This window comes from Canis lupus, chromosome 9, assembly GCF_011100685.1.
Source record: "Canis lupus familiaris isolate Mischka breed German Shepherd chromosome 9, alternate assembly UU_Cfam_GSD_1.0, whole genome shotgun sequence".
Taxonomy (NCBI): Eukaryota; Metazoa; Chordata; class Mammalia; order Carnivora; family Canidae; genus Canis; species Canis lupus.
Genome location: NC_049230.1, coordinates 40823477 through 40839952, shown reverse-complemented (window position 1 = coordinate 40839952; position 16476 = coordinate 40823477). Strand labels below are relative to the sequence as shown.

At 43.7% G+C, this 16476-nt stretch overlaps 1 protein-coding gene across 2 annotated transcripts; it reads right to left on the bottom strand.

Annotated features, from left to right (window-relative positions):
• Nucleotides 1-127: 127 nt before the first annotated feature.
• On the bottom strand, nucleotides 128-7293 carry TEFM (transcription elongation factor, mitochondrial). 2 transcript variants are annotated; one of them, XM_038548175.1, is made up of 4 exons: nucleotides 7150-7293; nucleotides 5583-6046; nucleotides 2095-2244; nucleotides 128-766 (listed from the first exon to the last, which is right to left on the bottom strand). In XM_038548175.1, exons 1-4 carry the CDS (start codon nucleotides 7178-7180, stop codon nucleotides 329-331), a joined length of 1083 nt encoding a protein of 360 aa, XP_038404103.1. In that variant the 5' UTR covers nucleotides 7181-7293; the 3' UTR covers nucleotides 128-328. The 2 variants fall into 2 exon arrangements, with proteins under 2 accessions (XP_038404103.1, XP_038404104.1); XM_038548176.1 differs by lacking the exon at nucleotides 2095-2244.
• Between the last annotated feature and the right edge of the window lie 9183 nt (nucleotides 7294-16476).

The window sequence follows — 16476 nt, the reverse complement described above, 5'->3', positions numbered from 1 at the left end:
AGTCATTTTCCCTCCTTTAATGATGCGAATCCTTTAGTATAGGATGGAATTAGCTTTTCAGGGGGAATAACTTTCTTGTTTGGTCTGTTTAGGAGACCTCTTACTTTTAACACATAAACCCAAAAGGTTCAGAATCTCTTAAGGTATTTATTGACTTGGCTTATTCTGTGAACAATTCAACAGCTGGAAGTCTGACTTTAAACATCCAAATACAAACATGTTTTCTTCTCCATAAACATGGATGTTAAAAACAGTTGGCTTTATGGCTTTAGAGCTAATAAATATAAATTAATATAACATCAGAGTTCTTTATATTAACCTCAGCATTTTAAGGTTCGGTGTCAAAAACTGCTAATTCATAGAAGGCAACGGCTTGTAATAGGGAATCATATAACTCTTCTGCTCTCTTTTGCTCAGTAGATGAAAACATCTGTCTGTAGCGTACAATCTTCTCCTTAGGGAAGACGACCCGAGGGTCTTCCTTCAGAACAGACTCTGTGAGGAGCTGCTTCACCAGCTCTTTTCCACTAGTCCGTGTGTCCCCAATCATCAGTTCAAAGTGCTTCCCCACTCCATTTCGATTCATGCTCAGCACCCGATGCTGGCCATCCTGGGCAAACGTTTTGTTTAATAAGGCATACAGCATGGCTTCCATGATATGAAAATGTAACAGTAGGGGAAACCGAGATGTGTTCTGAATTGAAAGCCCTATTTTTTCCAGAACGTAGAAGTCAGCTGTAGGTATCTTTGAAATGACTGAAGAAATCTTTAAAAAAAAAAAAGAAAAAAATAAGTGAATAGAAATAATTAAGTTTTGTTGTTTGGGTTCCTTCTCCCATTTCTATTTTTAAAATACATAATGTACATTATACTATTACTGTTTTTGAAAACTGAAAAATAATTTTATGGAGAAGTCAGGACAGCCATGTTCTGCTCATGGTTCTATCTGGAATAAACTGAGCTAAGGCAAATCACTTAGTCCTCCCAAGTACTAGTTTCTTCATCTGTAAAATGGACTTCAAAATTTCTAAAATCTACTGACTTTAAGATTAGACAATTTAAAATGTTTATTAACCTTTTAAAAATATGTAGAGTAGAGCATAGGGTTAGAATAACTAGCCTCCATCAGAGGTGCCTGGGTAGCTCAGTGGGTTGAATGTTTGACTCGATCTCAGCTTGGGTCTTAACCTCAGGGTTGTGAGTTCAAGCCCTATGTTGGGTTCCACGCTGGGTGTGGACCCTACATAAGAAAAAAAATACCTAGCCTACAATCCTGTCAGATGCCCTGATTGATTATACCAGTTTTCATATATGTAATCAGGATGGTAATTACTGCCCATCTCACAAGGTTTTGAAGACTCCAATAAGACAATTAGTGAGCATTCTGAAAAATAAGCTTTGGGGCAGCTACGTGGCTCACTCAGCTAAGCGTCTAACTCTTGATTTCAGCTCAGGTCACGATCTCAGGGTCCTGGAATTGAGCCCCACATTTGCTCTAGGATTCTCTCCCTATCTCCCTACCCCCAACCTTGCTCTGTCTCTCTAAAGTAAATATATATATTTTTTTAAATGAAAAATAAGGGGTGCCTGGGTGGCTCAGTTGGTTGAGCATTTGCCTTCGGCTCAGGTCATGATCTCAGGGTCCTGGGATCAAGCTCCACATCGGGCTGGGCTCCCTACTCAGCAGGGGAGTCTGCTTCTCCCTCTCCCTCTGCCCTTCCTCCTGCACACACATTCTCTCTCTCAAATGAATAAACAAAATCTTTTAAAAAATTTAAAATAAGCTTTATAAATAGAGTGATGAAGTCCTGTAATATTTAGGATAATGTACTTTACCACCAATTTTCTCAGTATCTGCCTTTGATATATTAAGGTATTTCATGAACTAAATGAAGAAGATTCAAATTTTAAAAATCATAGGTGACAGAAAACATGACAGGAATGGGTAATTTAAAAAAAGAAAAAAAGAATGGGTAATAATAACCCAAAGGAAATCTATCTGTAGTATTACATTAGATTCCCTTTAGGACTAGAAGGTTAAACCACACAAGGAGATATCTAGCAGGCAGAAATCTAGAGGGGCAGCTGCTTTACCTTTTGTAAATAGACAGATGATAAGTATGTTCCTTTCATCAATTGGCAACAGTCATTCTGCTGCCAGTCCAGCACTGCCAATTTACGATCCAAGTGAGCCCAAGCAATTCTTCGAGTTCCAAAAACAATGGATACTATACTAGTAACTGCCTAAAACAAAAAGGCTGGTTTAATTAAAAGTATAAACATTTTAAGAGATACAAAATTTAAACTATAAACTAATAATGCTCAATTAGGTTTTTTTTGTTTTATTTTGTTTTAAGATTTTACTTATTTATTCATGAGAGACAGAGAGAGAGAGGCAGAGGGAGTAACAGGCTCCATGCAGGGAGCCCGACATGGGACTCGATCCTCGGTCTCCAGGATCACACCCTGGGCTGAAGGTGGCACTACACCGCTAAGCCACCGGGGCTGCCCAATGCTCAATTAGTTTATGTGATAGAAATATACTGGGGCACCTGGATGGATCAGTTGGTTCAGCATCTGACTCCTAATTTCATACTCAGGTCATGAGATCGAGCCCCTCATCAGGCTCCACATTCAGCAAGGAATATGCTGAAGACTTTTTCTCCCTCTGCCCCCCCCCCCACTCTCTTCCTAAAATAAATAAATCTTTAAAACAAAGAAAAATACTTCCAGTTTATGAACTGAATTGTTAAAGAAATGCAAGAATAACTATTATTAAAAGATAGCCAGTAGCTGTCGGTTTATAGACAACCTTTACCTAACCCAAAGCAGGCATTCAAATATTCAAATGTTCCTGGGGACTGTGCTAGATGCCAGGAAACCAGGAACATACACATACATTATAAGAAATGCCACCACACAACAGTTAGGCTGTAGAGAGGAGACATGGTCCGGGAAGACTTCCTGAAGACTAGGAGGATGAGTAAATAGTAAACAGAAGTTATTTCACCACATGTCCACACAGATAGGCTATGTGACACCTCACACACTCAGACCCAGACCCTGGAAATGTGCAGACGGGAAGGCAGATTTTTGCAAAAGTACCTTGCTTTATCCTGAGAGCTCCAGGAAGCCACCAAAGCATGCAACATTCAGGCACAGCATTTACATCAGAACCATCACAGACTGCTGTGTGGAAGATGGGCCATAGAAGGCTAGACTAGAGGTAGGGATCTGTAAGGTGCCTGTTATATGACAAAGCATTAAGAACAGAAGACAGTGGCCATGACAAGAAAGACCAGAGATGATGGGGGTAAATTGATATTTGGGATGGGGGAGCTTAAACCTACTTTTATTGCAGCGAATAAATGGCACCGTTAAGATGATAGGAAGCAGATCAACCTGGGAAGGTAGGGGAAGAGGAGTTGTTTTTTTTTTTTTTTAAGAGGAGTTGGTTTTTAACGTACTGTATTCAGGTTGCCTGTAGGGCTTCTAAGGGGAAATGTGTAATAGATCATTGGAAGCATGGATTTAACTCCGCCAAGTCTGGGCTGGAGTACAACGGCATCACTTCACCCACACATAGTTCATTTAGTTATAGGGATAAATAAGTGTGTTCCACAGAAACAAAGGCAGAGAAGCGGGACCACTGTGTAATTCTATACCTATCTCCCTTTCACTGCTAAGGAATGAATATCCACTAAAGGCAGAATAGTCTGGATGCCCAGACATCTACAAAATATAGACCTTCTTTTGGTTCTTTAGCTCAATAATCCTCAAGCTTTAGTGTACATAAGAATTACTGAACCAGGGCACCTGGTGGCTCAGCGGTTGAGCGTCTGCCTTCGGCTCAGGGCATGATCCCAGATTCCCACATGGTTCGAGTCCCACATCAGACTCCTTGCATGGAGCCTGCTTCTCCTCTTCTCTCTGCCTCTCTTTCTGTGTCTCTCGTGAATAAATAAATAAAAAGTCTTAAAAAAAAAAAAAAAGGGTCCCACATCGGGCTCCCTGCATGGAGCCTGCTTCTCCCCCTGCCTGTGTCTCTGCCTCTGTGTCTCTCATGAATAAATAAATAAAACCTAAAAAAAAAAAAAAAAGTATTACTGAACCAGGTTGCACACAGCGCGTCACGGGCAACAGATTTTTTTTTCAAGGACTACTGCATGAGGGACGCCTGGGTGGCTCAGCAGTTAAGTGCCTGCTTTAGGGTCAGGGCGTGATCCTGGAGTCCCGGGATCGGATCCCTCATCGGGCTCCCTGCATAGAGCCTACTTCTCCCTCTGCCTATGTCTCTGCCTCTCTCTCTGCCTCTCTCTCTCTGTCTCTCTCATGAATAAATTAACATCTTTAAAAAAAAAAAGACTACTGCATGACTTTCTCCATACAAAATGACTTTTTTGAGAAAAAAAAACTTTATTTGGAAGTCAATACAATTTTTTGTATTATATACAAAATGACTTTAGAACCTATCCAAGTAAGACTGCAATTCCATTATAATGAGTATAAATAGTATTTGTAGTCAAAACTCTGAAGGGAAATCCAAATCCTGAAAAATTTGGTTCAAATATGTTCTAGATCAACTGGAGGAGTTCTATCAGTGGCCCATGAGTGGACTTCATGAAACCTACAAGTCCTCTGAAAGTATATGCAATATTCTACGTAAATGTGTTTTTTGTTTTCTGAAAAGAGGGTCCCTAGCTTTTATCAGGTTTTCAGAAAGTATCCATAAACTAAGACTGGTCCAGAAAAAATGTGCTTACTCTCAGTATGGGATGAGAGAATGTTTTATCACGTATTGCTACACAGGACCTACGCTTCTCCTCCAAGATTTAATGTTTGACATGCCACATGATTCTAAGATTTGTTTTTTAAGAAACACTGAAAAGGATCTGCTTATAGAATGCTTTTTAAAAGGAGGAGGGAGGGACAGAAAATAAGTCAAGCTGAAAAGACCAGTATAATGTTCTGAAGTCATTCCCTGGCCATAACCCTCTTTGCATCTTAATTTCTCATTACTCTCGATATAACCCTCAGATGCAATCAGTTCCTCAATTCCTCTTAAATAAACCTCGCACAAACCTATTTCTCTACACATATTCTTTCTTCCTAGAATGCCGGCCTCCTCCAACAAGCCTCATTCTCTCTGAGATTCAGGTTTTGTTCTATCAGTCAACTTTGCCCACCAGGCACAGCCCGTGGTTTTCGGTTCTCCTCACTGCCCACTTACTCTCTCTACATCTCATTCTTCTGTACTGATCACATACCAAACTAAACTATAAGCTGTCCCACTGCCCAGAATAGTGCTTTACAAAGTAGGTTCTCAACCCATATGCCGTAGTGTAACAGACCTTAAGAAAACGATATACCAGAACGCCTGGGTGGCTCAGTGGTTGAGCATCTGCCTTCAGCTCAGGGCATAATCCTGGGGTTCCAGGATCCAGTCCTATATTGGGCTCCCCGTCAGAAGCCTGTTTCTCCCTCTGCTTATGTCTCTGCTTCTCTCTCCCTGTCTCTCATTAATGAATGAATGAATAAACAAATCCCTTAAAAAAAAAAAAAAGAAAAGAAAAATGATATACCTTAAGCCTCTCTCTTTCTATTTCTGGTTTGATGAGCTTTCTCAAGAGCCGGTTGTCCTGGAACTTTCTTTTTTTCCCTTCAGTCTCTGGACAAAGAATGGAGTTACAAACTTGAATAGCAGTTTTATACTGGAATAGGGGCACATTCATTAAACTCTCCAAATGCTGAAACGGCCCAAACTTCTCTCTGTGCTCGATAATATTGACGGATTTCCTTCCACGAAGCAATCTGAAAGCTTCGAGTTCTTTATTAGATGCTGTATTCAACACATGCAAGATGGAAGCCTGCTGCTCTGAAGAGAAGAGCTTGTCAAGTTCATTTCCAGAATCTTTTGTATCTTCATCACAAAAAGCAGCATTGGGAATGATCTTCTTAGGTGCAGTGCATTTCTTCCGACAGTAGGAATTAGGTATCACTTGGAACAAGGATGACCCTAACGGAACTGGAAAACATCGCCACCTTCCTAAAAGGGAAATTTAGCCAAATGTTAGGTTGGAATAACCTACTTCTTTTTGGTATTACTTGTGGCCTGACCAGAGCCTTTTCAAAGGGACAGAGACTCTCCTGTAATTTTATTTTTTTTTCTCCTGTAATTTTAGAACTATATACTACACTCAGAAGAGAGTTCTTGATTTCCCTGGATAAGCTCTTAAGTTTTACTACCTAGAAATCTTATTTTATACCCATCAAGAAGCATATATTTTTTTAAAACAATGACTTGGAACACCTGGGTGGCTCAGTGGATGAGCATCTGCTCAGGGTGTGATCCTGGGGTCCAGGGATCGAGTCCCACACCGGCCGCCCCGCATGGAGCCTGCTTCTCCCTCTGCCTGTGTCTCTGCCTCTCTGTGTCTCTTGTGAATAAATAAAAATATTAAAAAACAAAAACAATGACCTCAACTACTTAACCTGTTTGACATTAACTTTAGAAGGATCTTTTTGTAATTAATATCTCTTAGTATTTATTTCCACATCCATTTTCACTAGTTCCTTTCTCATGCGTTGGGACCAAATAAAATTAAATTGTATACGTTTATGAGAAATGTCTCAGCTGAGTGGCAGATGCAAGGGGCGGTTCTTATTTTCACCCGCACACTTTTCAAGATTTCTACTCGGACTGCTACCGCCAGCAGAAAAACACACCATAAAAGAAACCATCCTGGGGCAGCCCGGGTGGCCCAGCGGTTTAGCGCCGCCTGCAGCCCAGGGCGTGACCCTGGAGACCCGGGATCGAGTCCCACGTGGGGCTCCCTGCATGGAGCCTGTTTTTCCCTCTGCCTGTGTCTCTGCCTCTCTCTGTCTCTCATGAATAAATAAATAAAATATTTAAGAAAGAAAGAAAAAAAGAAAGAATCCTGTAAAGTGGGGGTGGACACGGTCCCGCCCCCGGAGGTCGCCCCTGAGCCCCCGCCCCCCGTCCGCCCCCCGCTGGGGAAGGGGCCGCTCCAGAACCCCTCGCCGGGAAGCAGGGTCGGTCCGAGGCGCCGTCAGCTCAGCGAGGACACCCCGGGGCCTGCGGGAGGATCCACTCCAGGCCGAGCGGCCAAGGACAGGCGGGAACCCTACCTCCCGCCACGAGGAGACTACAGACGCTCATCCTCCCGCATCAAGCACTGCGTTCCCACGCTCCAGTCTTCCTCCACCGACTTCCGGCGCATGTCTGTGCTTCGCCCGGAAGTGCCCGGGCTCGCGGCAGAAAGGTTCCGGCCCGAGCGGCGTTCCGAGGCGGGCGGGGCGGGCGGGGCGGAAGCCGCTTTCCCGCTGCGGGGCTCCGGGGGCTGGGGTGGGGGTGGGGGAGCCCAACCCCTGGGGGGTCCGCACCGTCCTTCCACAGCGTTCCAGAAACGTTCTCGGCCCGGCTGGCCGAATCTCTGGGAGGCAAACGCCTAGGCCCGTTTTAGTCCGTAGTTGGCAAGGTCCCTCCTCCAGGGAGCCTCCCTGGGTTTATTCCACGCGCGCGGCCCTGCCGTGGCAGCCCTGCCTGGGGAGCAGGGGGCGGAGTGTGGTGGGAGCGCGGGCCGCTGCACCAGTGACCCCCTCACTACGCGGAGAGGCAGGGGGTCAGGAAGGGCGGCCGAGGAGCCCGCGCCTCTGCCCCCGAGCCTTGCAAGTCGGAGCCGCCGTCCGCTCAGAATGGATGGGGTCGGGGTCGGGGTCGGGGTCGGGGGTGGGGGGTGGGGGGAATGAGTTGTTGTCAAATGAATGTTGAATAGGGTCAGACCAGAGGTGTGTTTCTGGAAAATGGGCCACCTGTACAAGTGTGAAGCCGGATTGGAGGTGAGCAGGGAAGCCAGGAGGAGGCAGGGCACTGGTGTATCTCCCCGAGGGACAGGCAACCATGAGGAATTGAACCTGGAAGGGGTACGGAGAGCGAAAAGGAAAAGATTCTTTCTGGAAGGTGGGGAGACTTTAGCTAGTTACGTGAAAAGCAAGGACGTCAGGAGGCAGGTGGCCTTTGAAGGGAAAGGTGGTGGGTTTGTGCCTTTCTGAGGCGCCAGTGTCTTTGTGGATATTGTCCAGGAGGCAGTGGAGCTGTAGGGACTCCTAAATATTCATAAGAATTACTCCTAGGAATTCTAGGAATCTTACCAAGTCCTGGAGAACTTAGGGCTATAAGAAGAAATAAACTGGGGTGCCTCAGTGGCTCAGTAGGTTAAGAATCCCCCTTCAGTTCAGGTCATGATCCTGGGGTCCTGGAATAGAGCCCAGTGTTGGGCTCCCTGCTCAGTGGGAAGCCTGCTTCTCCCTCTTCCATTCCCCCTGCTTGTGCTCTCTCTCTCAAATAAATAAAATCTTTAAAAATAATAATAATAAAATAAAATATCTTGCCTTAAAAAATGCTTTGACTATTATTTATTCGAGAGAAAGAGAGAGAAGCAGGCTCCATGCAGGGAGCCCGACGTGGGACTCCATCCCAGGTCTCTAGGATCAGGCCCTGGGCTTGAAGGCAGCGCTAAACCTCTGAGCCACCCAGGCTGCCCTTCTTCTGACTCTTGATTCCAACTCAGGTCATGATCTCAGGGTAGTGAGATCGAGCCCCAAGTCAGAATCTGTGCTCAGTGGGGATCTGCTTGAGATTCTCTCCCTCTGCTCCTCTCTCTCTTTCTCTCTTTCAAAAAAATAAAATAAATAAAATCTTAAAAGAAAAAAAAAAGATATGTTGAAGTCCTAGCCCTCAGTACCTAAGAATGGGACCTTATCTGGATACAGGGTCATTACAGATGTAATTAGGTAAAATGAGGTCATCCTGGAGTAGGGTCAAGTGACTAATTCAATATGACTGGTGCCCTTAAAAGAAGAGGGCCATACGAGAGCCATATGAGAACGGAGGCAGAAGTGGGAGTGATGTATCTATGAGCCAAAGAAGGCAAGGATCACCAGCAGGTCATCACAAACTAGGAGGAAAGTGTGCAACCGATTCACCTTTAGAAGGAACCAGCCCTGTTTACACTGTGATGCCATGCTTCTGTTCTCCAGAACTGTGAAAGGATAAATTTGTGTTGCTTTAATTGCCCAGTTCAGAGTAATGTGTTACAGGAGCTCTAGGATACTAACACAGGGGGCCATAAGGAGCCATGGTGGTTGATGCTTTCAGAGACGATGACATTCACTGGCGAGATCAAACAAATCACTCCCTAACTGCACCACCTGAGACAGTTTCTCATCCTCTCTGAACCTTGGCTTCCTCATTTGTGAAATAAAGAAAATGGCACTTGCCTCACACAAGCTGCTGAGAGGATTTCTGGTTAGAAACTGGATGCAGAGAGCCCAGCACACAATAAGGGTTCAGTAAATGTTAGTTCCCCCTTGAAAGCATTGCCACTTCCTGGGAGCTAATTATTAATGCCCTTCAGAGGAAACTCCCTCATTCCTCAGAGCATTCATTCAATATACGTTGACCTGAAGCTGGAAGTGGTAGGGAAAGAAGCAGCTCTGGTAGGTGCACGATTTACTGTAAACCAGACTCTGTTCAAAATGAAAGTTCTAAGTTTCCGCAGAAACCAGCTCCTTCTCACTTCCCTGTCTGCATTGCAGAAATCCCTGGCTCCTCCCCCTCCCTTCATCATTATGTCTAGCTTGTTATCTGGTTTCTACGTGCGTTTTTTTTTTTTTTTCGATTTAATCTATTCATTTAAGAAAGAGGGAGAATGGGCAGAGGGGGAGGAAGAAGTAGACTCCCCAGTGAGCAGGGAGCCTGACATAGGGCTGATCCCAGGATCCTGAAATCATGACCCGGGCTGAAGGCAGATGCTTAACCAGTTGTGCCCCCATGTACCCCCTGGTTTCTGTTTTTTGTTTTTTTTTTTAATTTTTTTTTATTTATTTATGATAGTCACACACACAGAGAGAGAGAGAGAGAGAGAGAGGCAGAGACACAGGCAGAGGGAGAAGCAGGCTCCATGCACCGGGAGCCCGACGTGGGATTCGATCCCGGGTCTCCAGGATCACGTCCTGGGCCAAAGGCAGGCGCTAAACCGCTGCACCACCCAGGGTTCCCCCCTGGTTTCTGTTTTTAAAACTTTTTTGGCCATGACACAGGACACATAGATGTATGGTATGAAGCAAAAGCTTTATTAAAAAAACACTTGCATTATTCCGTATAATGCACCTTGATATTTTCTATTTTATTTCATTGAAAAAAAAACACTGATCCATTTTTAAGCCTGCAGGACATCAGGTGGAGATGTGTAGTAGACTGTTAGATATGTAAGTCTGCAGCTAAGGAAGAGGACTGTGTTGGGATATAGATTTAGAGGCTGTCAGCGTAGAGAGATGGCACTGTATCCACGAGAGTGCATGGGATGAGCCAGGGAGAGGGTAGTGTGAGAAACTGAGTCAAGGGAAAATGCTGGAAGCACCGGTACTGGGGGTGAGTATTCAGATTCCCACAAGGACTAAGAGGCAATGTTTAAAAAGATTTAAAAGGAAATAGGACAAAGTCAAGTTAAAGAGGCTAAAAACATACAGGATTTTGAGGAGGTAATATTTTTTTTGAAAGCTGGGTTAGTTGGAACCACTAAGTCAATATTAATTGCATGACTCAGTACTGCATGGTAATGTGTAAATTTATAAAAACACAAATTCTATCAATGTGACCTGCAAAATGTCCTCTTTTACCTCTCCCTTGCTATGGCTACCCTAATGAGGGTCTCACTGTCTCTCATCTGGGCTCTTGCAATATCCTCCCCCCACCCCATCAATTTTCTGGCTGCCTATCAACCTAATCCCTTCCCTGTCCTTCAGACACACCCTACCTGTCCTGGCCAACAGCCCCAGGGCTGACCAAATCTCCCAATTCCTGCCCTGAGGCGGGGCCTCACCTAAATCTTCCAGCTTTTTCTCTGCTCGCCACCAGGCACATGCTGTGGCACCCAACACCCGCAGCATGGCCGCTCCTTTTGGAATCCCTGATTTTAGGTGGGAGGCAGTGTCTTCAGGGAAGGCGAACTGGTTATGGTAATCCCGTTTCCCTTTGCTAAAGATTAAGATTAAGAGTGGGTGTGGTTCAGTTTGGGAGCCTATCAGGGAAAGATTTTATATCCTGATAAAGAGTGGGAGGAGCAGTGGCCCCCTTCCCTTTCTTCCTGAAGATCCAATGGGAGGCTGAGCTGAGAAGAGCAGGACAGGCAGTGCTGACAAAAACCTTGATGACATTGATCAGCTGCTGGATCATCCCTAAAACCATCCATCTGCAGACTTTTGGTTCAGTAAGGGAAAAACTGCCCTAATTGTTTCCAGCCACTTGGAGATCAGTGCTTTGTTACTTGAAGCTGATAACTTTCTGCTTCACACACCCAGTCAGGAGACAAAAGGGATAACTCAAAGACACACATCTCATGTTGTCTCACCTTTGTGCCTGCCAGTCCCTTTTGCTGAGATTCCCACCCCCTCTACAAAAAATGGTCTGAATTCTCACCTCACAAGTGCCAAGAAGGGTGCCCCCTGCCCTGCGAAGCTTCCCTGTGTGCCAAGCCAGAGCATTGTCCCTTTTGCCAACCACTGGACTTTTCTCTATCAGAATACAACCTGTGGGCTTTTTGTTTTGTTTCATTTCTGACCACACATCTTTGTCCCCTTCTTTGACTCTAGTCGGTTTCCCAAGGGGATCTGGACACTACCAACCAGAATATTTCAAAAATCCATTCCTCATGTCTCAGCATCCCTCCTGGAGACAGAGGAGCTCACTGGTTGTGCTCAGATTCTGGACTCAGTCAACCCCATGTTTTAATTCTGTGTTCCAATCCTAGCAGATCTAGCATGAACTAGGACAAGAGATGTCACCTCTCCAAGATCCTTCAAGAGTTCATGAGGAATGAAGGCCATAATTATATCTCCTGTAAAACCCAGTACATTGGCTGGCACGTATGAGGGTTCATTAATTCAGTGTTGGTTAAAAAAAAAATTAATGAATGTCACATACATAATATGTAAAAAGTTCATTTTGTTTTGGGGAAAAAAAACATAAAAAATTAATGCTCCATATAGCAATGGCCACAATTGCCAAACTATGGAAAGAGCCCAAATGTCCATCAACAGATAAATGGATAAAGATGTGATACACACACACACACACACACACACACACACACACAAATATTACTCAGCCGGAAAAAGAATGAAATCTTGCCATTTGCAACAACATGGATGGAGCTAGAGGATATTATGTTAAGCAAAATAAGTCAGTCAGAGAAAGATAGTTATCATATGATTTCACTCATATGTGTAATCTAAGAAACAAAACAGATGAAAACAGGGGAAGTGGAGGAAAAATAAAATAAGAGGAAAACAGAAAGGGAGGCAAACCATAAGAGATTCTTAATTGTAGGAAACAAACTGAGGCTTGTTGGAGGGGAGGGAGGTTGTGGGGATGGGGTAACTGGGAAATGGGCAATAAGAAGGGCACATTAGGTGATGAGCACTGGGTATTATATGCAAGTGGTAAATCACTGAATTCTACTTCTGAAACTAATAATACAGTATATGTTAATTGAATTAAATTAAAGAATTTTTTTAAATTAGCGCTTAATAATTTCATGAGCTCAGTATAGGCAAACATTTCTGGAATAGGACATAAAAAGCATTAACCAGGGGCACCTGGGTGGCTCAGTCAGTTAAGTGTCTGCTTTCAGCTCTGGTCATGATCTCAGGGTCCTGGGATGAAGCTTATGCCAAGTTTCCTGCTCAGTGAGGAGCCTGCTTCTCCCTCTCCTCCCTGCTTGTGCTCTCTTGCTATCTCTGTCTCTCTCTCTCAAATAAATAAATAAAATCTTAAAAAACAAAACAAAACAAAAGTAAAAAATAAATTTAAAAACACAAAACATTAACCATAAAGGAAAAAAATAAATTGGACTTTGTTAAAGTTAAAAATATCTGTTCATTAAAAGATGCCAGGGAGAGGCTCCTGGGTAGCTCAGTAGGTTAAGCATCTGCCTTTGGCTCAAGTCGTGATCCCAGGGTCCTCGGGTTGAAGCCCCAAGTCCAGCTCCCTGCTCCACGGGGAGCCTGCTTCTGCAGCTCCATCTGCCGTTCCTCTGCTTATGCTCTCTTTCTCTCTCTCTGTCAAATAAATAAATAAAATCTTAAAAAAAAAAAAAAAGACACCAGGGAAAAGGCAAGTCACAGAGTGAAAGCAGATATTTACAATACATATGACTAACAAAGAACTGGTATCCGGAATATATTTTAAAATTCCTGGGGATCCCTGGGTGGCACAGCGGTTTGGCGCCTGCCTTTGGCCCAGGGCGCGATCCTGGAGACCCTGGATCAAATCCCACGTCGGGCTCCCGGTGCATGGAGCCTGCTTCTCCCTCTGCCTGTGTCTCTGCCTCTCTCTCTCTCTGTGACTATCATGAATAAATAAATAAATAAATAATCTTTAAAAAAATAAAATAAAATAAAATAAAATAAAATAAAATAAAATAAAATTCCTACGGGGTGGCTGGGTGGCTCAGTTTGTTAAGTGGCCCACTCGATTTCATCTCAGGTCATGATCCCAGAGCCCTGAGATTGAGCCCCACATTGTGCTCTGTGCCCAGTGGGAAGTCTGCTTCTCCCTTTGTCTCTCCCCTTGCTTGCTCACTTTCTCTCTCTCTCAAATAAGTAAATTTTTAAATTCCTGCAAAATGAGAAAAAGGCAGGCAAACCACTGAAAAAATGGGCAGAAGACTTGAATAAGTACTTACCTAAAGAGGATGTTTAAATGACCAATTAGCAGAAAAAAGGTGTTCTTTTATTACTCATCAGGGAAATGAAAATTAAAACCCATGTTATGATACCACTACACATCCATGAGAATGGCTAAAGTGAAGAAGACAGATAATACTGATAGATCAGGGCAGCCCGGGTGGCTCAGCAGTTTAGCGCCGCCTTCAGCCCAGGGCATGATCCTGGAGACCTGGGATCAAGTCCCGCGTCAGGCTCCCTGTGTGGAGCCTGCCTCTCCCTCTACCTGTGTCTCTGCCTCTCTCTCTGTGTCTCTCATGAATAAATAAATAAAATCTTAAAAAAAATACTGATAGACCAGTAAGACCTGAGTGTTGGCAAGGGTGTGGACCTCTCAAACTTGCTGATGGAGCTGTGGATTGGTGGAATTACTTTGGAAAATCACTTGGCAGTATCTACAGAAGCTGAACATATGTATCTCTGATGAGCCAGTCATCCCACCCCTAGGTGTGTATTCAACAGAATACAGACATATGTGCACTAAAAGACATCGCATAGGTTGAGCTATAATATATTGCCAGTATCTGACAGTTGTTGATTTACAAAAATTGCAGTTTTCTATGGTTGAACCTAATACTGGAATGTGCTTTTTGTAGAAGCCCAAACCTGGGATACCTCAAGGGTCAAAAGATTATGTGTCTATTGAATACACTTCAACTATACCCAGCAACATGGAGGAATCTCACAAACATAATTTTTTTTTAGGATTTTATTTATTTATTCATGAGAGACACAAACATAATGTTGAGTGAAAGAAGCCACACGGTTTATATAAAGTGCAAAAACAGGCAAAAGAATATATGGTGATAAAAATCAGACTACCTTTAGGGGCTAGTCACTGAAGGGGAATGGGAGCCTTTTGAAATCCTGATTTCGATGTTTTTTGTTTTTGTTCTTGTTTTTGTTTGTTTGTTTTAGCCCTGAGTACTGGTTAAACATATGCATGCACTTACTAAAAACTCATCAAATAATGCATTTATTATTTGTGCTTTTCTGTATATTTGTTACACTTCAATGAAAGTTTACTTAAAAAGTGTAATTCTCGGGGATCCCTGGGTGGCTCAGCAGTTTAGCGTCTGCCTTCGGTCCAGGGTGTGATCCTGGAGTCCCGGGATCGAGCCCCACATCGGGCTCCCTGCATGGAGCCTGCTTCTCCCTCTGCCGGTGTCTCTGCCTCTCTCTCTCTCTCTCTCTCTCTCTCTCTCTCTGTGTCTCTCATGAATAAATAAATAAAATATTAAAAAAAAAAAAGTGTAATTCTCTAGCAGCCCTGGTGGCTCAGCGGTTTAGTGCCGCCTTCAGCCCAGGGCCTGACCCTGGAGACCTGGGATCGAGTTCCACGTCGGGCTCCCTGTGTGGAGCCTGCTTCTCCCTCTGCCTGTATCTCTGCCTCTCTTTGTATCTCTCATGAATAAATAAATAAAATCTTTTTAAAAAAATTTAATTCTCGGAGTGCCTGGGTGGCTCAGTCAATTAAGTGTCCAAGCCTTGATCTCAGCTCAGGTCTTAAATATTTTTTTTTTAATTTTATTTATTTATGATAGGCACACAGTGAGAGAGAGAGGCAGAGACACAGGCAGAGGGAGAAGCAGGCTTCATGCACCGGGAGCCTGACGTGGGATTCGATCCTGGGTCTCCAGGATCGCGCCCTGGGCCAAAGGCAGGCGCTAAACCGCTGCGCCACCCAGGGATCCCTCAGCTCAGGTCTTGATCTCAGGGTGGTGAGTCCAAGCCCTGCATTGGGTTCTACTCTGGGTGTGGAGCCTACTTAAAAAACAAAAACAAAAATAGCAACAACAACAAAAAAACCCACAAAGTCTAATTCTCCAAGTCATTTGAAATAAGCATGCATCATATAAAGTTTATTTATTTAGTGATATGATCTACTTTATTTAGTCTTCAAAGTTGTTCCCCTCCTCAGACATAGCCAGGATTCCCATGAAAAGGCTGTTGATTCTTAGATAACTCTAGGCAAAGAGTACACAATATATCTCTTTGCTCCCCTTCCCCAGTGATATTTTATAGAGGAAAGATAATTGACCTTCCTAATATTACTTTGGCAAAAGTTTTAGATTTCTTTTCTGCTTTTATGTTACACCGTCTTACTGTCTTTTATTTTTTTTTAATTTTTATTTATTTATGATAGTCACAGAGAGAGAGAGGCAGAGACACAGGCAGAGGGAGAAGCAGGCTCCATGCACCGGGAGCCCGACGTGGGATTCGATCCTGGGTCTCCAGGATCACGCCCCGGGGCCAAAGGCAGGCGCTAAACCGCTGCGCCACCCAGGGATCCCCCCTTACTGTCTTTTAAGAAAGTATTACACACATGGGTGCCTGGGTCACTTAGTCAATTAACTGTCTGGTCAGGTCATGATCCCAGGGTCTTAGAATCTAGCAGGGAGCCTGCTTCTCCCTCTCATTCTCCCTCTGTGTTCTCCCTCCCTCTCTTTCAAAAAAGTAAATAAAATCTTTAAAAATTAAAAAAAATTAAAAGTATCACACACAATTAAAATAATAAGGCAAATGATCAAAATAAAAAAAAAACAGCATTCACAATTTGAAATCCAGAATCGGAATACTTGGGCTCATGTTCCAACACTGCCTCATATATATATGTGTATTTCAGTTTACTCCTGTAAGAACAGTTTCTCTTTTGCAAAATAAAGTTTA

Excerpts from the sequence above, each read along its gene's own strand:
- TEFM (XM_038548175.1), bottom strand. The coding sequence starts at position 7,180 with ATGAGCGTCTGTAGTCTCCTCGTGGCGGGAG. Across the intron at positions 6,047-7,149 it reads TAGTCTCCTCGTGGCGGGAG|GAAGGTGGCGATGTTTTCCA; the intron begins GTAGGGTTCCCG and ends TTTCCCTTTTAG. Across the intron at positions 2,245-5,582 it reads TAGAAAGAGAGAGGCTTAAG|GCAGTTACTAGTATAGTATC; the intron begins GTATATCATTTT and ends TTTTTGTTTTAG.